This window comes from Camelus ferus, chromosome 21 (assembly GCF_009834535.1).
Source record: "Camelus ferus isolate YT-003-E chromosome 21, BCGSAC_Cfer_1.0, whole genome shotgun sequence".
In the NCBI taxonomy this organism is placed as follows: Eukaryota; Metazoa; Chordata; class Mammalia; order Artiodactyla; family Camelidae; genus Camelus; species Camelus ferus.
The window spans coordinates 21,976,675-21,999,895 of NC_045716.1; the positions used below are offsets into that span (position 1 = coordinate 21,976,675).

At 56.5% G+C, this 23,221-nt stretch overlaps 3 protein-coding genes across 6 annotated transcripts; 2 read left to right on the forward strand and 1 right to left on the reverse strand.

The window, feature by feature from the left end:
- The first annotated feature begins 1,392 nt into the window (after positions 1-1,392).
- MUC1 (mucin 1, cell surface associated) lies at positions 1,393-4,835 on the forward strand. 3 transcript variants are annotated; one of them, XM_032464111.1, is made up of 8 exons: positions 1,397-1,557; positions 1,975-2,546; positions 2,646-2,698; positions 2,851-2,984; positions 3,128-3,249; positions 3,330-3,479; positions 4,461-4,576; positions 4,659-4,835. In XM_032464111.1, the coding sequence occupies exons 1-7, from the start codon at positions 1,500-1,502 to the stop codon at positions 4,527-4,529; spliced, it is 1,158 nt and encodes a 385-aa protein (XP_032320002.1). In that variant the 5' UTR covers positions 1,397-1,499; the 3' UTR covers positions 4,530-4,576; positions 4,659-4,835. The 3 variants fall into 3 exon arrangements, with proteins under 3 accessions (XP_032320003.1, XP_032320002.1, XP_006172753.1); XM_032464112.1 differs by lacking the exon at positions 3,330-3,479 and having other exon boundaries at positions 1,393-1,557; XM_006172691.3 differs by having other exon boundaries at positions 1,398-1,557; positions 4,461-4,835.
- A 718-nt stretch (positions 4,836-5,553) lies between these two features.
- Positions 5,554-15,301, reverse strand: TRIM46 (tripartite motif containing 46). 2 transcript variants are annotated; one of them, XM_032464117.1, is made up of 10 exons: positions 15,161-15,301; positions 13,505-13,766; positions 12,919-13,262; positions 12,117-12,260; positions 11,897-11,992; positions 10,965-11,218; positions 10,572-10,693; positions 9,306-9,608; positions 8,196-8,493; positions 5,554-7,106 (listed from the first exon to the last, which is right to left on the reverse strand). In XM_032464117.1, exons 1-10 carry the CDS (start codon positions 15,221-15,223, stop codon positions 6,713-6,715), a joined length of 2,280 nt encoding a protein of 759 aa, XP_032320008.1. In that variant the 5' UTR covers positions 15,224-15,301; the 3' UTR covers positions 5,554-6,712. The 2 variants fall into 2 exon arrangements, with proteins under 2 accessions (XP_032320008.1, XP_032320007.1); XM_032464116.1 differs by lacking the exon at positions 15,161-15,301 and adding an exon at positions 14,540-15,115 and having other exon boundaries at positions 5,948-7,106.
- A 597-nt stretch (positions 15,302-15,898) lies between these two features.
- On the forward strand, positions 15,899-18,524 carry KRTCAP2 (keratinocyte associated protein 2). Its single transcript, XM_006195856.2, is given in 6 exon segments — positions 15,899-15,948; positions 15,950-15,993; positions 16,317-16,471; positions 16,602-16,665; positions 18,078-18,144; positions 18,372-18,524. Coding segments are annotated over 6 exon segments (486 nt in total). The 5' UTR covers positions 15,899-15,913; the 3' UTR covers positions 18,493-18,524.
- Positions 18,525-23,221: the final 4,697 nt, after the last annotated feature.

Here is a 23,221-nt window from a genome sequence, read left to right on the forward strand (position 1 = left end):
TTTGGGGCTAAGAACTGTTTCCCAATGCGGACGTAATTGCTTCCGTCGGCCTAGACCTCAACCCAGGACTTGCGGATGGGGTCGGATATCCTAAGCTCCACGTGCGGTTGTGGCCCCGAATACTTCCTTGGTCCCACATGTTTTTGATCTTCAAAATAACTCTCGGTCTTCCCAAATTACGCACTCACATATACAATTTACTGTTCCCCCACCATGTGCCTACCTGTGCTAAATAACACTCTGCTACCCAAAGGATAGTTCTGTGCTCCCGAATACCATTCTGTCGCCCTACCTACTCTGCCTCCTAAATACGTAACTAATCTGTCTCATTCCCCCTCCCACATTCCAATGTCCTCGCCCAAATACCTCGGTCCCCCTTCCACGTAACTCAGGACGCCACCCACTTTAGCTCCATTTCCTCCGGACACCGCCTCCACGCGCCTCAGAGTCCCCTCCTAAAGCTCCCAGCCCCTCGATGTATCAATGATATAGTGTGTTCCTTCCCTTCTCTGTCCAAGCCACTGACTCTTCTGGCCCAGACTCTGCTCTCCCCAGCCTCTCTCTACCCACACTTAGGCAGCGCCACCCGACCTCCTCTCTCTGGACGGGCGCAGCCCCTCAGCCCGCTCCGGCGGGCCCGGTGAGGCTCTGGGTGAACGCTAGAGGGCAGGAGAGCCCGGCCAGCGAGGCCGGCTGGCCGCAGCTACAAGGTGGAGGACTGGAATGGAAAGACCCTGGGGATTGGCGGAACTCAGATTTCTTCCTTTCTTAAGTGGAAATTTCTTCCCTCCCCTCCTTCTCGGGTGAAAGCCAAGGAAGGAACTCAGGCTGCTGGAAAATCCGGCAGGGGCGGGGACTGCGGGTTTCGGAGTAGAACCGTGTGTGCGGCGGGACAGGGAGCGGTTAGAAGGGTGAAGCTATTCCGGGAAGTGGTGGGGGGAGGGGCTCCAAAACTAGCACCTACTTGACGCTGTATCAAGCCTTCCCCTTTTTTCTCAGCTCCCTGGAGTGGGACTTCAAGGGACCTAGTGAGATGGGGCAATGGTGTAGGGGACCTGAGGTTGAGCTTTCCCCACCTCACTGTCCAGGACCTTGACCTAGCCCACTTTCCCTGTTACTTCTCACCAAGGCTGTTGTCCTGGGGCTAAAACTAGAGCCCTGGGGACTCAGCTTCCAGAATCCCTCCACTATCTTCTAGAGCCATGGAGTGGTCGGTGAAAGCGGGAGGCCAGTTGGAGAAGAAACTGGTTGTCAGAGGGTGGAGTGATTGGAGCCCACGTACCCTATTTGAGGGCCAGGAATGGTTGGGGAGGAGGAGGAAGCGGTAGGAGGTAGGGAAAGGGGGGGTGGGTGGAGTTTTGTCACCTGTCACCTGTTCTAGCTGAGCCTAGGGCGGGAGGGGGACCGGTATAAAGCAGCAGGCGCCTGTGCCTGCTCCGCCTCATGCGCAGCGCCTGCCAGAGTCTGTCCTGCCCCCTCCCCACCACCTCACCACCACCATGACACGGGACATCCAGGCCCCTTTCTTCTTCCTGCTGCTATTCCCAGTGCTTACAGGTGAGGGGCATGAGGTGGGGGAGGGGGCTGCCTTGCTTCTATGGTCTTCCCAACCTTTCTGTGGGTTTTGCTTCCTGGGAGATGGCACCTAAAGAGGTAGCAGTTGCAGACAAGTGTGGCCTGGCCCAGGATAAAGAATAAAGGAGAGAAGCTAAAGACAGGCTGCGAAGAGACAGCCCCCCCAGGAGAGTGGGTCAAATGTAGGGGACGGGGTGGTGGTGGAGTCAGGAGAGGTAAATCTTAGGAGGGATGTGGGAAGAGAGAGGGAGGCTGCCAGCAAGGAAGGAGGAGAAGGGCTGACCTAGGGGCCCACTCCCCAAATCCTTCTGGCATTACTTCTCTAGATGCCAGAGAATGTATTTTCTCCTTGTGCTGATTTGTCCCCCAACCCAACTCTGTAACCTCAACTTCTTATAGCTGCTAGCAGTACTACGCCGACAGCGGTTTTTACAACCTCTGACTATACAAGTGGAAATATACAGGCTTCGAGTAGTCAAAGCAGCCCAGCGTCCAGCGTCACTGACAGCAGTGCTGTGAACACAACCAGCAGCTTAGCCTTCACCCACAGCCCTGCCCAAGGCTCGGTCACCACTCCATTCTACAATGACAGCTCATCCCTGACCACCAATGACACCTCATCTCCAACTCCCAGCCCTGCCTCAAGCTCAGTTGTCACTCCAGGTGCACATGAGAGCACCTCTTCCAAGGCTATCGTGACCCCAGACGACATCGTGACCCCATCCTCAGCTCCCAGCAACCACTCTGATATTCCCACCACTCCTACCAGTCACATTATGGAAACAATTACTAGCAGCACTAACCATAGCATAGTATCTCCCACCTCCATTGCTACAACTTCTCAGCAGTTGACTGGTAGTGTCTTCCTGTACTTCCTGTCTTTTCACATTATAAACCACCAGTTTGATTTTTCCCTGGAAAATTCCAGCACCCCATACTACCAGGCACTGCAGAGAAACATTTCTGAATGGGTGAGTAGCTGCCTTTCCTCCACCATGCTCCCCTGAAGCAGCCTTCAGAACTCTTCAGACCCCTTGCATCAAACCTTAGTCATTTCCTTCTCATCCCAGTTTTCGCAGCTTTTTGATGGGAATTTCCTGGGCTTCTCATATGTCAAGTTCAGGTACAGTTCTGGGGCATATGGACTCTGTGTGGGATGGGTGGATGTTGTCATGACTGTGGGGAGGGACTCGGGTACTTGTGGTTGGGTAGTGGGGGATGCGCTGATCCAGAAGCTGGGACCCATGGCTGAGTTGCCCATTTCTCTGTTACCAGCCCAGGATCTGTGGTGGTAGAATTAATTCTCGTCCTCCGAGAAGATATCATTGATGCCAACTACCTGAACACAGAGTATCCTTGGATTATAGCACAAGCAACCAAATATAACCTGACCATCTCAAGACTCAGCGGTGAGGCCACTTCCCCAGCTGCCATCCAGCACCATGTGGCCAGGGTTCCTCCAGCAGCTGGGTTCCTGCTTTTGCACTTGGCGCTAGTAGGGGGAGGGCCACCTCCTTTGGGAGACTGCCCTAAACACTGCTTTTCCTTTTAGTGACTGATGTGTCACTTCCTTCCTCTGCCCAGTCTGGGTCTGGGGTACCTGGCTGGGGCATTGCCCTGCTGGTGCTGGTCTGTATTCTGGTCGCGCTGGCCATCATCTATGTCATTGCCATGGTAAGTTCTCAGTCCTCAGCCCTGACCAGAGTCCCTTTGTTGGAAGGAACTCCATGGTCCCCCATAACCTATCTACCCAGACTGTGTGTCATTGGCAACGAAAGAACTATGGGCAGCTGGACGTCTTTTCAACTGGCGATGCCTACCATCCTATGAGCGAGTATCCCACCTACCACACCCATGGGCGCTATGTGCCCCCTGGCAATGCCAAACGGAGCCCCTATGAGGAGGTGAGGATGGGTCCCACAGGTGGAGGGAGGCAGAGGCTTTGGCTGGGCAGGAGTTCTGAAAAGGGTACTTGGAAAGCCCAAAGAACTTAGAAGAGGTAAGAGGTGACATGAAGTAAGCAGGGAGGGCCTGACAAGGAAGAGGGTGGAGGTCAGAGGACTTCTGGGGGAAAGGCCTGGGGAAGAGACCATGGAAGAAAGGGGACCTCAAGAGGGAGTGCCCCCACTACCAGCACTTCCAGAAGAGCATTTGCTACTTGGTTGAACTGGTGCCATGGTGGCTGTTCACTGGGATGCCCAGAGGGGAAATGAGTGCCCAGGGGATCCCTTCACGCAGGACTCACAAGGAATGAGCATCTGTGCCCCTACTTGTCACCCAAGAATGGAGGGCAGATTGAGACAGGCTCATGGGGAGGAGGGGGTCTCTGAATTGGGGAAGAAGTCTCACCAAGCCAGGTGAGCCTGGATGCCGGCGGTGGGTGGGGTTCTTGGGAATCTCAGAGGAGGCACAGACCCCTCCTCCCTCTTTCTTCTCCTGGCCTTTCACTCAGGGACCTAGTAAATAATTACTTGGCCACCTGGAGCTGGAAAGCCACTCAAGGTGGGGGAGGGGAGAGAGGTTTCCTTTTCTTGATCCATTTTTCCTCTGCCTGGGCACTTCCTTCTCCCAGTTTTACAGACACACATACACCTCCTTGGGCTGGAGGAGCAGAGAACGGAGAGGGAAAGGGGCAGGAGGGGAGCACAGGGGAACTGATGAGAGCCAAGGGGAAGGATTTAATGGGAGCAGAGGGAGGTGGAGTGGGCTCTGTTTACAGTCACCTGGCTGCTTCTGGTGACCAGCAGGTGCTCTCTCCAAATTAACCCTTTGAGAGCTAGTCAGGCTCCTGGGCCATTTACCCCAGCCTGGGGTGCCACTGGGGAGGAAGTTTCTCCCAGAAAAGCTTCTGCCCCTCACCATGGATCCCTTCTCCCCCTACCTAGGTTTCTGCGGGCAACGGTGGTAGCAACCTCTCTTACACAAACCTGGCAGCCACTTCCCCCAACTTGTAGGGGCACATTGCCTGCTGAGTCCTGCCAGTGCCAGCTGCCTCTCTGAGGTTGGTTCTTCGCCGCTGGAGTCCCCTGCCCCCAACTCTGATCTAGGCTGGTGAGCTAGGAGTTCAGATGGGCTGCCCACAGTCTCCCTCACAGGCCCCGTCGAGTCCCCTAAACCATCTTAGCCCTGGCGAAGCCTGTTTGGAGTCCCTGGGGACGTGCCTGAGGCAGTGGCTCCCAGGAAGGCTGGCCTGGAAAGCGCCGAGATCGGAGTGGGAACCTGAACATGGCTGAATAAAACACAGGCCTCCTCTGCACTGACCACCAACTTTTTTTTTTCCGATAATCTTTCATATCAACTTTAAAAAAAAATTGAAGTATAGTTGCTTTACAATGTTATGTTAGTTTCTGGTGTACAGCATAGTGATTCAGTTATAGTTATTCTTTTTCATATTTTTCATTAGAGGTTATTACAAGTTATTGAATATAGTTCCCTGTGCTATATGGTAGGACCTTGTTTATCTGACCGCCAACTTCTGATCAGTCGTCAGTGGCTGGTAGATAGGATGGGCGGGCAGAATGTGTGTGAGAGATCTGGAAGGGGCCTTTGGGAGAGGAGACAGGAAGGAAAGAAGGCCAGAACGAGTCGGGTTCATTTGAGAGGTAGGAGGCTTGGAGAGGTGACATTGGGGCGCAGGAGTGCCCAGTGGAAGAACTCAGTCACCTCTCGTGCATGGCTGGCGGCGCAGGAGGAAGGAGGAAATGAAACCTCGGCGGCTCCAGCGGGCCAGCGTGACCCGGTTCAGCCCGCGCGCCCCAGGCTCTCCCCCTCTCCTCGGGCCTCACTCTCGCTGGGGGCGGGAGATGGCTCGCGCTCTCCTCTCCCCTTGGCACGGTGCCCCCAGGCGGCTCTATTCTTAGCTGTCTGGGCGTGAAGTCAAGTCCTTGGGCGGCGATAACAGCGGCAGAGTCAACAGGGCCACGATAAGCGTGGTGTCAGATCCGGGGGCTGGCGCCGGGCCGCGGCCTCTCCCCGGCCGCCCCACCCGCCAGCTGTCTCTGGGGTCTGCCACCCAGTACCCTGGGAATGGGGAAGTAGTTCTGGTTCCCTGATCCCTTTGGGCCTGGGCACGAGGCCCGCCCCCTCAATCACATTCCCGCAAGGCCCGGAGCCGCCACCCGGGCACCCCGTCGGGCGCCCGACGCAAGCAGCCACCGGAGCGAGGCGCCCCCTGGTGGCCCTGGTCGGCTCGGGCCTGGGCCCGGTGCAGACGTGCAGAAAGCTGGCAAGCCCCTGGCTTGGGGAACTCCTTCCCTCAGGCGCGCCAGATCTCAGGGCACCTCTGTTCTGGGTAATAGCAGGGCCCCCTCGGTCCCTCCCGCCTGCCACACCCAGGACAGAAACTAAGAAGAACGGTCTGGTTCAGGGAAGGCAGAGACATCACAGGAAGGCCTGGCATCACAGTTTATTGTTTATAAACCATGAAAATGACAGCTGTTGCTTGGCACAGGCCTAGCAGTGCCCACCGCAGGGGGGCAGCAGCGGACACCAGAGGCCTTACCAGGCCCAACCCAACAGGGACACCCACCTTCAGCTGGGGCCCCAAGGGAGACTTGGCACATTGGCATGGGTGCAGGTCAGGTAAAGCATGCAAGAGGGAAAAAGAGAGGGATAAGAGGCATGCGGCTGGGGGGTATAGGGACCCAAATAAATAAAGCAGGATGATAGGGTCCCTTTTCCCTCACCAGGGAGTGCCTGGGCAGTGTCCAGCCCAAAAGCCTGCCTGCCCCAAGGCTGTAGTTCAGCATCAATGGGGCAGGGAGCTTGGCAGGGCAGAGGGCAGAGCCGAGGAGCATACCCAGTGTTCCAGGTGCCCTCCCTCCCAATCAGCCTGGGGAGGAGCACAGGACAGGAATGGGGAAGGGGCTCTCTCCATGGCCTGGATAAGATGCCAAGGGCAGGGCATGGGGCAGAGACTGGATGGGGATGGGGGCCTGGATTAACAGGCAATGGAGAGAATGGGGGACATCCAGAGAGGTGAGCAGAGGAGAGTCCCTTGGTCAAGAGAAGGCCCTGGGAAGACAAAGACATAGGGGCAGGACCACATGGTAGGAAGAGTATGAGGGAGAAGCTGCTGGAGGAATAACCCGGCTTCAGGAGACTTGGAGGGCCAGGGCCCAGGAGAGGCCAGGAAGGGTCAGTCCAGCTTGGCGAAGCCCCCAATGGTGACCTTCCTCTCAGGCTTAGTGCCCACAGGCTCTTGTAGCTGTACTGCGCCTCCCCCAATGAAGCAAAAGGCCGGGCACACAGGTCCCGAGCAGTCCAGGGGGCACTCCAGGAGCCCTCGGAAGGACACAGCATCCAGGAAGGAAACCCGACCCCGCTCGTAGTCCAGGCAGATGCCCAGGCGGGGCGGCAGGGGCACTGTGCAGCTGGCCGCCGGGCCATCCCTCCCTGTCAGCCCTGCGTTCGAGCTGGCTCCGGCTCCCAGCAGGATCTTGCCCATGCCGATGGTTAGGAAAGCGAAGGGTGGTGACGCCTCCACTGTGGCATCCTCGGCACCGCTGTCATGCCCACTGTCCGGGTCGTACCTGCAGGAGTGGGCGTTGGGAAGGATGAGGTTGGAGGGTGGTGGAAGGGAGTGGGGGAGGGGGTACCAGAGGGTTGAGATGTTGGAAGGATGGAATGTTGGAGAGCAAGGGGTTCAAAGGCTTGATCTGGGGTATTGAGAAGAAAACATGTTGAAGAGACGGGGGTTAGAATATAGGGTTGGGGTTTGGTTTGGTGGGAAAGGGGTATTGAAAGGAAAGCACATTGGCCAGAGAGGTGTGGGGGAAAAGGGGAGACAGGGTAATAAGGTAATAAAGCACCTTGAAGAAATGCAGCGCTTCTGACATTGGAAGGTGGTGAGAAAAATGGTGCTGGAATATCATGCTGGTGGAAGGTTTTGAGGATTAGCAAATCTTAGAAGAATGAGTTGTTAGTGACTAAGGTACTGGGGAGAGGAGGAGGGCAGAGAAAGGATGTTGGGAAGGTGGATGTTGGGAAAGAGATGGGAGTGGGTCAGTGTCTTACATGAAGGGTGTTAGCGGGATGCAGCAGGGCTGAGGACCATAGGTTCAGGAAGGAATTGGTGTCAGAAGGCATTCTGAATAAATGGGATGTTGGGGAAATGGGGGACGGAGTGCTGGGGAGAAAGGGGTCAGGGAGAAAAGCATGTATGGGAGGGTGTTAAACAGGATGTTGGGATGAGAAGGTAGGGGTGGAAAGTTAAAGGGAAGCATTTTAGCGTGTTGAGAAAAGATGTGGGTGAAGGAGGTACTGGAGAGAAGAGGCTTTGTGGAGAAAGGATGTTAGAAATGGGGTATCAGGGAGAGAGGACATGGAGACTTGGAGAGATGGTGTGTTAGTCCTGAGTGACAGATGGAAGTGGAGATGGCTGCATTGTCTATGGTCCCATTCCCCAGCCACTCCAAATATCAATCTTCAAAGTCCTTTCACTGAGCCCACATTTCCCCCAACCACAGGCTCCCCAGCCTGGCTTCCCTGCTCTTATTACATCCTCCTAAGCTCCTCCCAGCTCCATCCCAGCAAGTGTGTACTCCCCTTGCCGACCCTGGCCTGTCCCCAGCACCCCCAGCCAGATCCCCATATCTCCATCCCTCCCAGAGAGGCCTGACCTGGGGCTGATGACGTCGGGGGCACCCTGGAAGCTTTCCTGCAGCTTGCTCTCCAGCCCGACGCCCACCTTGACCAAGTAGGAGGCTGGGTCTACGGCACAGGCCCAGTAGCTGCGGCCCTGGGTCACAGCCACGTCGCCCAGGACCACGTCCACACTCAGGTGGCAGCCCGTCAGCAGCCGCTCGGCAGCCAGCAGCAGCGGCAGCCCTGGAACACTCCGCACCGCTCGCTGGTCCTTGCTGATGGCCAGCCGCTCTCGGCTTGTGCCCCAGCGGCCATCAAGGAAGAAGTGCAGGACTGGAGGTGGGGAGGGTTGAGACAGAAGGAAGGACTTCAGGGACGAACACTGGCACTGGGGACCTCGAGGTGTCAGCACGAGACACTGGGAGATTTCAGAACATGGAACAAGTTGCCGAGGGATGGGCAGGGGGGCTGGGGAACAGGGCCTGGAGCACTGGAATGGGGAGCATGAGGAGAAGAGAAGGGGCATCCCAAGTGGGCATGGGACCCCAGGAAGAGTTTCAGTGATGACGAGCGGGCACAGCAACCAGCCTCCCAGACCCAGCGGACTCCAGTGCTGCCTCTCACCCCTTTCTTGTGGCTGCCCCGTGGAGGGCCCCCACAGCAGTCCATTCCACCTGGCGACATCCCACCGCCATTGGCCTGCACCTTCCAGCCCACACGCTGATGCTCATGCCTGGCCCTGACACCCAGCCCCTCATTCTTCTGCCCCCTACTTGGGTGGTGATGTGCCACTATTATGCCCACACCCAGAGTCCCCACTGTTTTCTGGAGAGTCACTCTACCAACATTTATGGAGCCTAAAACTTGGCTAAGACTTTACACATAATCATCTCACTTAATTCTCACAACCCCATGAGATCAGTATGTTATTACCCTGACAGAAGAGGAACTTGGAAGCTCAGGGAGGGTGAATAACTTGCCCAAAGCCACACAGTTGGCAAGAGGCAGAGCTTGGATTTGAATCCAGGCAGTCTAGCTCCCGAGCTAGTGAGTGTGACCCGCTGTGTTATGCCATCTCTCTCTCCAGTGCCCACCCAGCACCAGCTGTCAGTGCCTGGGCCCCAGCAGACCGTGCACCCACTCACCGGGTGCCGGGGGCGTGTGCAGGTGCACGTCTTCACTGTACTCGCCGTAGCCGGCCTTGTTGCAGCCACGGACACGCAGCACATACACAGAGCCCGTGTCTGGGTTCTCCAGCAGGGCGCTGGTGCCCCTCACCTCCTCCCGCCGCTGCCAACGGGTGGGGCCCGGCTGGGCTGGCACGTCCGTGCGCCGGAACTCAATGGTGTAGTGCCAGGCAGGTGGTGAGTGAGGGGGCAGCCGCCAGCACAGGAAGATCTGGTCGTAGGCAAAGGTGCGCTGGGTGTCGATGACCGGAGCCTCGGGCACTGTTGGAAGAGACAGCAGGGGTCAGTCAGGGCCTGGCCACAGGCCTGGCATGGAGGGCAGGCAGGAAAAGGGAAAGCAGCGGGAGCCGGGGGGGTGAGTGTGGGTGAGAGGGGTCTGAGGAAAACACCTGTCTGGGCACTGGGCAGGGATATGCAGGGCAGAACCCAAGGGAGAAGTGGAGGAGGCGCTAGGCAGAGAGGCAGGAGGCTGGTCAGCCACTCCCTCAACTCTGGCCTTGGCCCTCAGTTTCCTCCTCTGTTAAATGAGGGTATCAGGTCAGATGGGATCCCTTCTTTCTATGACCCTTTTTATTCTGTGAGTAAAGAGGAGCCCCAGGAAAATGCAGGCAATGGCCACTGGAACCCAGGCAAGAGGGCACTGAACAGGAAGGAGGGAACCGAGGGGGAAGGAGATAGACGCAAGGGTCAGCGAGACAGAAAATGTGGAACAACAGAGGGCAAGCAGAAGCTTGATGGCAGGGAACAAAGGTCAAGGGGAAGAAAAGGAAAGTCTAGAGGGCAAAGGTCAGAAGGGCAAGGACCAGGCAAGTGCCTATGGAAGGCATTAGAGAGCCAGAGGGTACTGGTGGCGGGAGGCCCTGGGGTCTGGTTAAGGCAGGAAAGAGGAGCAAGCCATGAGGGGTAGCCGGGCTGCATGGGAGTGGCAGGGCAGGGCAGGGGGCCTGGCGGGGGCAGGACCCCCAGGGCAGGGCCGCTGACTTGCCTGGGGTGCTCCGGAGCAGAGTCCGCGGTGGCCACAGCCTACAAACAAAGAGAGGGAGAAGCAGCGCTGAGCGCGGTGGGACAGGGTGGCCGGGGGGGGGGGGGGCGGGGGGGGGCAGGCGGCCGGCCAGGCTGGGCAGGAGGCTGGGGAGTTCCCCGGTGGGCACTGCCCCCCGGGCCCGCTGCTGGGGAAGGAGGGAGGAAGGCTTAATTGGGCACGGGGCCTGGCCATCTCCTCACCTCGCAGGAAGTTCAGCTCTGTCAGCAGCTTCATCTCACGCCCCACGTCCAGCTGGCAATGGCGGAAGGAGGAGCTGGCAGCTGGCCGGAACATCTGGAGGGCCTCCGTAGCTCGGGTAATCCTGGGATGGGGGCCGGCCAGGGTCAGGCGCTGCCATCTGAGCGGCCACCCTTCTCCTCGATTCTGCCTCGCCTGCCCCTAAAGCCTTGGTGTCTGCTCTGGGTCTCTTCCTGGTCCCTTCAGATAAGGTGGGTATCGGTTTGGCCTGGGGAAAATCCTCAGTGCCCAGCTCTCCAGCGGGCAGCACTCTCGACGTTGTCTTCTATCTTGGCTACACCCACGATGCCTCTACCTCCCAGGAGCCCTTGCCCCTATGCCAAGCCCCTGAGTACCTGTTGTGCAGCTGTTTGGCTGCTTGCACAAAGCAAGGCTGGTCTGTTTCCTTAAGAACCTCCTGAGCGTAGCCCACCAGGCCTGAGCCATCCAGCAGGCTCCGGTGCTCCTGGATCTGGGTGCTGAGACGGGCCAGCCGCTCCTGCTGGCACTCCTCAATGGCCTGAAGCAGTGATGCCCGCTTCTCCTCCAGCACAGCCCCCAGCCCCCGCACCAGCTGGGACACCTCCTCCTTGGCCTGCTGACCACTCACCTGCCCAGAGAGCAACATTTACTATCTTCTTGAAGGCAGCACTTGCACCAGCCTCCTGGGGCACCACACCACGGGGCAAGGATCACCGAGGATCTGGGGAAATCCTATCTACCCTTTCTAATAGGGCCAGGCTCATGGTTCCATAGGCACTTGTACACTTAGATGGGCTCAACTCCTGACCATTCGTGCTAACCTTCCTGGATCCCCACCTCATAATCCTGACTCCTTAAGGGCTCTCCCCAAATAAAAGAGGCCATGACTGAGCTAATGTCCACCAGCATGTATGCCATCCTTAAAGTCCGTCCCCATATCAGCTGATTCAAGCAATCTGACAAAAGGTATCAGAGCCATTGCCTCACCCTCCTTGGTCCAGGGATGTGTGCTATCCTCAGCAGGCAGCTGAACCTGAGGGCATCAGAGCTACATCCCTGGGGCTTTTCAAGCGCTCTCCCTATCCTGGGTGCTACAAACCCTGTCCCCACTGTAGCCTCAGGTACAGCCTGGCCTGGGGCACTGCTATTTCTGACAACCTGGTCTAACCAAAACCATGACACATCCATGGACCCCACACGGGCTTCCTGAGCTTGCAACCAGGTGATTGGGCTGTGCCCATCCACACCCTCTTCCTGCTCCCACTCCCAGGGAGGGCGCAGGGCCCCCCTCCATGCCCTCCCTCACCTCAGTGTGCCTCACGGTCTCCTCCAGCTCACAGATCTGGGTCTGTACTGTGTCCTGGTTTCCCAGGATGTATGTCAGGCTCTTTGTCAGCTTATCCTGAGGGGGAAGAAAGAGGTGGGCATCATGCCCACACCCAGGTCCAAGGAAGCCAGCAGTTAAGAGGAGGGAGAGGGTGTGAGTGTGGGTTAGCACTTGGGTTGAGTGAGGTGGGGGGCCTCACCTTGAGGGCCTGGTAGGCACTGAGCACTGGTGTGATCTTGTGGCCGCTATGGGTGCGCCTCACACGGCAGAGTTGGCATACCAGCCGTTGGCACGTCTTGCAGTAGTGGGTCACCTCTTCCTTGTGATCTGGGCACATCAGGCCCTAGGGACAGAAAGAGCAATGAGACAGTCAGCCAATGGTGGGTGTCAGGGTGCTGACCTACCACAGAGCGGTTGGTGCCCTCCCCTTGCTGGCTGGCTGGGGATGGAGGGGAGTTCAGCTGGTGATGCTCCACAGTGCCACCTGGTGGTCCACCCTGGCATCAAAGAGAGCCTTTCCAACAATCTCTAGGCATTAGCCTGGCTCCTCCCTTCGTTTACCTCACAAAAATGTGTGGTAATAACAATAATGATGATAATCTTAGCCCTGTGGTTAATAATTAGCTTTGTCCACCTTGTTTACTGCTGTCGCCCAACGCCTAGAATAGCACCAGGCACATAGGTGCTTGATAAATATTTGTTCAATGAATGAATGCACACATTTTCAGTGCACAAATAACTTTCACAAACATTATCTCAGTGATCCTCTCAACAACACTGCAGGTAGGGATATTGCAGGCCAGATACTAGAATCCTCATTCAGCAGAGGAGATGGAGGCTCAAAGAAGTTCAAAGATGTGTCCTTTTTTGTTACCGTAAAAGGAGCTTGGCAACAGCAACCCCCTGGCCACCTCCTCTGGGAAGCCTGCAGCGCTGGGCACCCACTCCTCCCCAGCACCACCACGCCTGTCCCTTCCCAGGCCCCGTAAGGGCTGGCTCACCTTGGGGCGGAAGGAGAGGGTGGGCAGGGTGGGCTCATGCTGGGCCTTCTGAGTGCCCCAGGGGTGGAAGAGCTTGAAGCACTCGTTGCAGAAGGTGGCGCGGCACTCAGTGCAGCCCTTGGTGGCCTCTAGTGGTGGGGGCTTGCACAGCTGGCACAGGATGGCGCCACCCACACTCACACTCTGGCGGTACCGCTCCACCACACGCTCCAGGGTCAGGTTCCGGAACAGCCCTGCCAGGCCCCGCTCCCCCAGCTCCACATCACCCTGGCAGGCTGGGCACGGGAACATGATCACCTGGGGGTGCAGAGCACCTCGCTTCCGCCCGGGGTATGTCCCAAAGCCTGTGGATGGGCCAGGGAGGTAGGGAGGTGAAAATTACAGCTGGCTTGGTGTGGGGGAAGTCTGTTCAATTAAAAAAATTGCTTTTTATAGTTTCAGAGCTCAGTTCTCATTAGAGCCTGGATGGGCAGTATCTCCACCCCCTGAAAGACAGACAGATGCCTCTGGCCAGTGATGGACCCCTTCCATCTTTCTGATGGACATCCCAACATCCCCACCGCCATCCCATAGGCCCCAGTCCCACCTGACTTAAGCAGCCGGTCCAAGCGATCTGGCTTGGGGAGAGTTCTGCGGGAGAGGCGGGGACTTCGGGTGGAAGGGGTGGAGGCAGGAGAGGTGGGCTCCGAGCTAGGGTCCCCACCATGGCCTACATAGCCCTGCTGGCCCAGCACCTCCCGGGCACAAGCCTGGCACACATTGTGTGTACAGGGCAGCACCAGTGGCTGTTTGTACATCTCTTGACACACTGGGCATAGCAGTTCCTTCTCCATGTTCTTCATACTCGTCTGTGGAGGGACCAGGAGGTTGGGTCAGACAGAGCTTGAACACCTGTCATATCTCAACAGGCCCCTCAGCTGCCCTGAGAGACCCAAGAGTTCTCAGGAATGGGTAAGACACACTGCTAGGGACCAGACAAGCTTTGGATTTTCCCCAGCACCAGACTTGGCCTGGTTCACAGGCCTTTCCAGCTCCCTGTCTCTGGCTTCAGTTTCCCTCCTGCAGAGCTACAAGCCTAAGGAGGAGGGATTGTTGGAGCTCCAGCCTCTCTCAATCTCAAGCCCCACCCCCTTCACTACCTCAGCGCCAGCCGGACCTGCAACCCCTCTCACCTGGCCATTGCCCCATCCCCCCATCTCTGGGCCGCCTGCCTTGGCACTTCTCTCAAGGACACCGCCCATTCTGCAGCTCAGTGCGGACCCCCGCCCCCTTCTCTGGCACCCCCGCTCCCCCCCCCCGCGTGACTCCTCCCTATAGCCAGGCTCTCTCCATCCTCCTGCTCACCCTGTCTGTCCTCCTGCCAGCGGCTCCGGCCTGCAGCCACCCTAGCTTCCATTCCCTATCCTTCACTTCCCCACCCGTCTCCTCCTCCCCTTTCGCCCCCCACCGTCCTGTCCTCCTGCTCCCTCCTCCGCCCCCGCCGCAACCTGGCCTGCCACAACCCCCTCCCCAAGCAAGGGAGAAACAAGCGCCCCGCCTACTTGCCCCCTCCCCACCGGAAGTACCCCTCCCTTTTTTGGTGGCGGGGGTCCTCAAGCTATGCCCCACCCCCACACCTCACCTTGGTCCCTCTCTTCGCAGCCATCCCGGTCAGGGGCGCAGCTGACACAAAGGAGGGAGGGACAGGGAGGGAGGGGGAAGGAAGTGGTGGGGGGGAGCAGGGTTGGCACCGCCCCTGGGAGAGCCGGGCACGGGTTGCCATGACAACCGCAGGCTGGGAGGCAGCCCTGAGTGGGGGTGCAGTGGGGTGGGGTCTCGCAGAGGGGTCCAAATGGGGAACTGCGCCGTGGGGCCGCTCCTTCTTCGCCCCTACCTGTCCTCAGTTTTCTTGGAAAATATCCAGGCTCACTCACTCTCCCTCCTCATAACAGCCCCAGTTGCTCTGCAGCCCCAGCCCCGATACACGGTTGGCGGCTCCCCCCAGGCCACCCGTTGCGTCCGGGCAGCTCCATGTTCCTCATACCCCAGCAGATGGACGCCTTTATGGCATTCACCTCTGGGCTGCTCCCGGGATTACCCTCTCATACCTGCATCCCGACCCTCCCAGTCCTTTCTGCCATCACCAGCCCCCTGTCTACATTCTAGCATCTTGCGAGATGAGATCCCCACCTGTTCAAAGTCCCGGCCTGCCCGGGACCCCTATACTCCCCCTCCCCTTCCCCTCGACCCCACCTTAACTCACACTGATGCGGACCAGTGCATCCATGATGGAAGTGAAGGTCTGCATATCCTCACCCTCAGCCATGGCCCTACCATGCCCGCCCGCCCACGGGTGCCCGATCCCGGCTGCGGCTGCGAACCCCGGGCTTAATGCAGGAGCCCGGTGGGGATGTGGGGAGGGGTGGGATGAGATGTAACTGCGCATGCTCCAGGGACCAGGCTCGAACAGCGCCCGTCGAGGTAGGAGGTGGGAAATAGTTTTCACCCACGTGGTTCTTTGAAGGCGGTCGGGGGGTTGGGTAACATGGAATGGTATTTGAGAAGGGAACCATTTCTTGTGTTCAAATTCTTCATTGGCTCCTAATCTTACTCATATAAAGGAGGAGGATTGTTTCAGAGAAAGATGAGCTCCAGGATGAGAGGACTAGATTTTAGTCTGGGTGAGAGTCCACAGGAGATGTCGAGGCAATGATCATGGAGGAGGGGGGAGAGTTTTGGTGAACAGGCACTAGAGCTGACATAAATGGCAGAGAAGATAGGGGTGGGCTAGAGGTTATGGCCCATGGGCCCAGTGACTTGAAGAGTTAAGTACAGCTTGCACTGAGAGGCAGCAGATGATCGGGGTGCGGGGAAGGGCGGGGGACCCGGGTGGTGGCCCAGGTTGCTCTGGACGCAATATTTCCTCCCTTCAGGAAGAGGGCGCTGCACCCAGTCGCCGAAAGGGAAAACGAGGCAGACGTGAGGGAGAAAGGAAGTCGGCTTTGGGGACTGACGCATGCGCACAGCCAACCGTTCTCGGTTCGACTCTCCTCCCGGACAGAGACGCGGATTGGACCCGAGGGCAGGGAATGATGGGTAACGGGACCGGCGGCATCCCCCTAGACGGACTAGTAGGGGTGGGGTTGGGCGGGTCAGCCTTCGCAGTCCTCTCCCCACCGAGCTGACGTGTCCTCGGTTCCAAGGGGCGGGCATTTCCACGGGTCGGGATGGTTGGGGCATCCGGGGTTGAGGAATTCCTGGGGGTGCCTCGGGGTGTGGAGCGTTGGGGAGGGTGGCTGCAGGCCTGGGAGTTTTTGAAAGTGGTCGGGCCCTCGAGCTCCAGGACCTGCCGAATCTGCTTGCAGCTCCTGGAGGGAGGGCTGGGCCTGACTCTCGCTCTCTTCACCCATCCGCTCCAGTGGTGGGTACAGGCACCTCGCTGGCGCTCTCCTCCCTCCTGTCCCTACTGCTCTTCGCTGGGATGCAAATGTACAGCCGCCAGCTGGCCTCCACCGAGTGGCTCACCATCCAGGGCGGCCTGCTTGGTTCCGGCCTTTTCGTCTTCTCTCTTACTGTATCCTCTGCGGTGGAGCAAGCAGAGGCGTTTGAGGATAGGAAGGGTGGAAGGCCACGCAGGCTTGTTCCCATTACCCATACAGCCCTGCCCCCATTGCATGCCCTGCTCCTTAACTCTCTCAACCCAGGCCTTCAATAATCTGGAGAATCTTGTCTTTGGCAAAGGATTCCAAGCGAAGATCTTCCCTGAGAGTAAGTGAAAATTGGGGGTTGAGTATTGGAACCCTCTCCTGTAACCTCCACCAACATGGTATTAAGTTTCCATGTGCTCAGATAGTAAAGTTTGTTTGGGAGAAAAAAAAATGTGTTTACTAAGAATGTTTGAAGACAGATGACATTTTTGGATCCAACACTTTTCTAGCTCCTGGAATTAGAGCTAGAAGAGAAGGCTTCTGAAAGCAAAAAACTCAGTTACCTCCTGGCCAGTTCCCAGGGAAGGTTTGAGGGGAACAGGCAAGTTTGGGGCTGTTACGCATACATGCAAGGAAGGGTGTTCCCCCCCACCCCCTGCCAGAAGCAGCAGCAGCTGGACCAAATTCATCGAGGGGTTCTGAGGTGAAATTTACCCAATGTTAGTGAATTTTATTCATTTGAGATGACTGTGAAGAGCCTAATTATTAGATACACCAACTTTCTATTGTCAGCAGGAATCCTGACCAAATTAGAGTAAGTGTTAGATTGTTTTCCCTTTGAAAGGATCCTTGTCTTGCTCATGTAATCACGAATTGATGATTTAATTGTTTTTGGAGAATTAAGTTCATAAAGCAAATTAGGCGTCAAGGCCAGATTACCTGAGGGATGCCACGTGCCCCACATTGACAGCAGATGCCATCTGTTGTGACACTCTCACCGGGTAGAACAAAGACCTATCACTGTGGCCCTTGTTTCTTTGCCCTCCTTGCTCTCTCCACCTGGCCCTTTTGCAGGCTTCCCGAGCTCCTTCCATACAGCAGCTCCAGGACTTCTCTCTGTTAGAATTTGTTTCCAAGTGTATTGTCTTCATTTGCTTATGAAAGAAACCTTTGTTGTGGGGCCAGCTTCCAGGCCCTCTTCACCTGTCCTGCCGTCCCCAGCTGGGCAGGGGGGATTGCCCTTGCCATCTGCTCTCCCACCTTCCCTCCAGTCCTACTCTAGAAACCTTGAGACCCTTTTCTGTCCCTGTGGCTGTGTGTATCCAGACACTCTGCAGTCCAACCTATATCCAGGGAGTGAGGCCCTTGACTCCCAGCACTGGTCAGCCAGTTTAGTGAGTTGATCCCAACTGGCTGGTTTCTGTTGGAAAGGCCTTGACCCTCTTCCTCAAACAGGAGCAAGCCTTGTCCTTTAGACTGTGCTATCACCTTTCCTTTTCCTTTTTATTGGAGGCAAGCCAGGATAGGGAAGTTAAGTGGTAATTAGGGGCAGAGCTGGCAATGAGCATGCATCTACCTCCATGTCCTGGACACCGATAAGGCCATCTGAGCTCCTCCTGCTGTTGTCATGCCCTACCCCTCTTAGCAGTTCCTCAAGGATTGAGAGGGCCGCAGATTTCTCCTAGACTCCATATATGAATGCTTGGTATTTCCATTCTGACCGCCACCCTCCTTGTCCCCTCTTGCCTCTAGTTCTCCTCTGCCTCCTGTTGGCCCTTTTCGCATCTGGCCTCATCCACCGAGTCTGTGTCACCACCTGGTAAGTGCCTAACAGCTGGCTAAGGAGGGTAGCATCCTGTCCTTTGGCACTGGATCCTCCTGTAATGGTTCCAGACTTCCCCATACCTCCCGCCCACTCTGTTCTCCCTCCTTCCCTACCTTCCTAAACCTGAGCCTGGATTCGCTCCCTGATGCTGGTTCTGCCCTAGGAGGTACCACGTGGCAGCATGCCCACTGATGCCGTGTCCTTTCTCCTTCACCCTATAGCTTCATCTTCTCCATGGTTGGTCTGTACTACATCAACAAGATCTCTTCCACTCTGTACCAGGCAACAGCTCCAGTCCTCACACCAGCCAAGGTTACGGGCAAGGGCAAAAAGAGAAACTGACCCTGCATGTCTAATAAAGTTGATTCTTTGTAGCTCTGTGAGCTGTGATATGCTGTCGGCCTTTTCGGCCAATGCCTGCGTGGGTGTGCCCAGTGTTGGGGCAGATGGGTACCTGCTGTTCTCAGACCTTGGGGATGGTAGGGCTTTCCTTCCTCCAAGGTTCATTTTTACCAAGTATTTATTGAGTGCCATCAGTGCCAGGTGCTGGAGTGGCATACTCTTGTGTAAGAGCCTCATCATGGAAGAAAAGTACATGAATGATCTGCAGTCTTGCCCTTTGGGAAAAGGGGTAAAGACTGTGATGCAGGAAGTCCTGCCCATCCAAACTGGAATAGATCTTAGAACAGAGGAGTAAGGGAGGAAGAGGCCCCTTCACCCCGCCCCTCCCCCATGAGATTCCATGTACCCTGTGAGGGCTTTGATACTCCAACTCCCCACCCTGAGCAAACGAGCCCCCTGCCCTTTCCGCCCAAGTCTGCGGGTGGGGATTCCCTACTGATGTTGCTCTTCTGGACCCGTCTCATCTGTTCTCCAGCATGGACATATGCCTGTGCTTAGAAATACTCCCCAGGTTGATCACTGTCCCTATCCTCTTTGTTCTGGTGCCTTCATTTGTCTCCTCCGTTTCATAGCCAAGGGATTAAGAACTTCCCAAATTTTAGCAAAGGATAGAAAACGATAGGACAAGGCCACCAACCCTGGAGGCCAGCCTTAATGGAAATGAGGGACATAACTTCTCAGGTCCTCCTCTGTCCATGCTCTGCCCAGAGTGTCTGTCCTTTAAGGCACCTAGGCACCCTCCCCCATGCTGGACGGTGTGAGCTTTAGGGTGCTTACTGGCCTTTGGTAAGCTTCGCATTCTCCAAAGTGGCTGATAATGGGCAGTGAAGACTGGTAGGTTGGTTGAATGAAAGAATCTGCCCTCCTAGAACAGGAAATCTTGCACATGGGATGTGCCTAAGTTAGGGAAGAAGAACCAATGAAGATGAAGAAGTGAGTCAAAGGGGGGTTTTCTATTCAAGGATTAGAGCCCCTTCCTTCCCCAGTGTTTGTAGCCAGAACCCCGTACCCTTTCTCCTCTATCCCTAGGCTGGGGGAGTGCTGTGCAGTTCACCCAGATTGCCTGTAGAGGGCGCCATGAGCCCATGTCTTTCTCCAGGAGACTAGCAGCACTCACCTGCAAGTCCACCGAGAGCTGGGAGGGTTGCTGCTGGGTCTCTGGGTTCTTACTGAGTCTCTCCAGTGGAAGCCAACACTTAGAGGACCTGAAAGACTGGCCCATTTGGGAGGGCTGAAGCCTGAATCAAATCTTTTTGCTCCCCTAGGCTGGGAATGGAGGCAGAGAGAGTTCAATGGCGACCAGCCTTCCTGAGGGAATGGCAGCTCTAGCTCCAACTTACCCAGTGATGGTTGTAGGGGGCAGGGTTCCAGATGTGGGACGCTCAGGGAGAGGAAACTGTCCGAAATGGGTCCTGGACTTCCCAGGGTGGCTGGGCTGGCTCTAGGTCTTACTCTGCCAAATCTTGACTTTCTCCTGATCTGGAGTGGGAACAGTGAGCAGAGAGCCAGGTCCCAGCCAGGAGAGCACAGACACAGCTGGGTGGGGTCTGGCCACCTGAGGGCACCATGCTTTCCAAGATGAGAGCTTGGATGGGGCCAGGTTAGGGGAGGGCAGGGAGGAGCCCAAGAGCAGGTGTCAGGACAATGCCAAGGGATCTGGGCACCTGCTGCCACTCACTGCATAGGCATCAAGGACAGTATGTGGCCCAGGAATAATGACCCTTTCCTCAGGAAATGGGTGCATTTACTAGGCAGGTTGGCGCCGACCTCAGCTCTCCGCCCAGCCTGTCCCTGGGGTGCCTAGCTGCTGGCTCCCTGCAGCTGACCTACCAATTAACCCTGGCAGGGGTATCCCAGCCACCTAACACCATCATTAAGTAAGGGGGCGTGAGGCCATCGTGGCTTCTGCAGACCTGAAGGTGAGAAGGGCAAAGGTGCTAACCTCTTGGCCCAGGGACTCCTGAGGCTCTGCTCCACCCTGGAGGCTGGCGGCCTAGGGGAGAGAGGGGAGGTCCCTGGAGGACAGAGGGAAGCCAGATGTTTCCTCCTGCTCCCTCACACGTGGCCCTGACACCCGCCAGCACCCGCTGCCTGCTCCGGAAACAGGAGTAAATAATACAGGGGGAGGGGGCCTTGGATACAGTGGGGAGGCTGGCGGGAGACGGCTCCTGGCCCAGAGGCATGCTCCTTGGGGCTGGAGGTGATGAGGGCAGTGGGAAGGTAAGACGAGGGGGCTCCCCTGCCTGGGCAGAGGATGGGCTCCCTCAGGCTGGCACTGCCATGAGGGCACCCCTGGCATTTGGGGCAGGCCAGAGGGTCAGAGTGGGGGCGGGGGCGCCCAGGGCAGGGAGGGGGAGTCCGCGCCAGGCCTTGGCTCCAGCCCTTTCCGGCCCTTATTGTCCTTGGTGAGAACAGGACGCTATCCCGTTCCCACTGCCCGGCCCCCCAGCTCTGCTCCCCAGGGGCTCGGGAAGGATGTTGGGAAACAAGAGAGCGCCAGAGACTGGTAGAGACAGAGATGCTGAGAGACTCAGAGACAGATACAAAGGGGAAAGGTTCAGTCAAAAGCGAGTATTGAAACTCATTGTGCGCGGAGCAGGCTGGGTGCTGTGGGAATCACGGAAGAATGGGCAGCCGGAGGCCCTGCCCTTGGGGACCTCCGGGCTGGCCTGCCCTGTGCACACTCCTCCTTGACTTAGGGTCACTCAGAGAGCCGCCTCCTAAGCAAACAATGGCTGGAACCATTCTGGGGGCACAGTTGGTGGCACTTAATCGCTCCACCTCAGGTATGTTTCTTTGCCTCCCTCCGAAGGGACTGGAAGTCCCTCAGGGCAAAGCCAAAGCCCAAGCCCACCTCCCTACCCCCACAGGGCTGAGAGCTAGCGGGCCACCGGAGGCTGCACTGTAAGTGCAGTCTGGTTGGTTTGGTTGCATTCCTGCCCTGGCAGAGAAGCCCCCTAGCTGGCCCTAGAGTTAGGCACCGCATCACCTGGGCTGGAGGGCAGTGTGCGAATTCCCTGCCCTCTAACAGCAGGAAGCAGCTTTTAGAGCTGCCCCGTCCTTCCCCTGGGCCAGGTATTTCCACCCCAGCCTCTGCAACCACAGGCTCGGGGTGGGCCTCCTCCCTTCCAGCCCTTCTGGGCCCACGGTTCTCAGAAACCTCTCCCCTGTGAGACAGGCCCTCGGAAAGATGGGGAAGTCCAGGTCCCTTCTGTCTACTGAGGTTCCAGATAACACTTCAAAATAAAGAAAAACTGAGGCATGTTTGAAATGTGTACACTTAACAGATGAACACTTTTTAAGACAAAATGACAATACAGTATAATCCTGCTAGTCACAAGGTCATTACAGGATTTTTAGAAATGTTTCCTTCACAGGGAACCGCGGCCCTATTTCATGAGGTAAAGTTCTGTGATAACAGGTGTATCAGATTCATTGTTGGATTCTTTCTACTTTTGTATATATTTGAAAATTCCATAATAAACGTTCCATCATTTGTATTGTAAGTCCCTTCTTCTGGTTCTGTCGCCGTGTGACTGTCTGTAACCATACCTGGAGACAACATCAGAAGTCTGAACTTGAGGCCCCATGTGACAATGAGGCCTGAGCCAAATGGCCCTTATGGTCTGTGAGGACCCCTTCTCCAAGAACTCCCCTCACCTCAAATAAGCTGGAAGTTTCACCTACTTTGAGGCTGAGGCCGCACCATCAGGAGGGACTGAAAAATGGAATTCCTGTCTGTCCAGATCAAGATCGCACAGGAAAACCTTTCACACACTCCCATTCTGGGCCACGAGTTTCCCAGAGGGCTGACCTCAGGCTGCTGTGAGGGAATTTCCGGGGCTGAGTGCCTGCACACCTGTGTGTGAGGGTCAAGGCTAAACCTCAGATAGTTTTCCATTCTAGACAGTATGTAGAACAGTAGGAAAGAGCCCTGGTCTTGACATCAGACAGACCTACTTCCAGTTTCGGCCCTGACACCAGGTGAGGGTCCTTGGGCAAACGGAGTGATCGCTCTGCACCTTAAATTCCTCACCCGTAAGATGGGGATAATAATACCTGCTTCCAGTTGTGATAAAGGATTTGAATTAAATAATAATGTGGAAGAGCCTAGCATAGCGCTCCACCTTCTAGGCATTTGACAAATGCCATTTTTCCCCTGTGAGATGACAGCCACCACCTTGCACTGAGCATTTACCACTTGCCAGTCAACTAGTGCCTTACAGACAGTCTCCATTTCAACACTTAGGTTATGAGATTGATACTCTTACTCCATGTGATTAATTCTATGTGTCAACTTGGCTGGGCCATAGTGCCTGGATAGTTGGTCAAACTGGATTACTCTGGATGTTTCTGTGTGGGTGTTTTTGAATGAGATTAACATTTAAAACTGGACTAAAGCAGATTGCCCTCCATCATGTGGGCGGGCCTCATCTAGTCCATAGAAGGACTACATAGACACTGACCTCAGAGAAAGAAGGACTTCGGTGGCAGATAGCCATCAGACTTGAACTGCGACACTAGCTGTCTCCTGGGTCTTCAGCCTGGTGGGTTCCCTCGCCGTGTCTATGCTCACGTGGGCTGGGACCTGGCCCCCTGCCCACTGTTCCCACCTCTGGTCAGGAGGAAGTCAAGACACAGTGAGACCCTGCAGATTTTGGATTTGCCA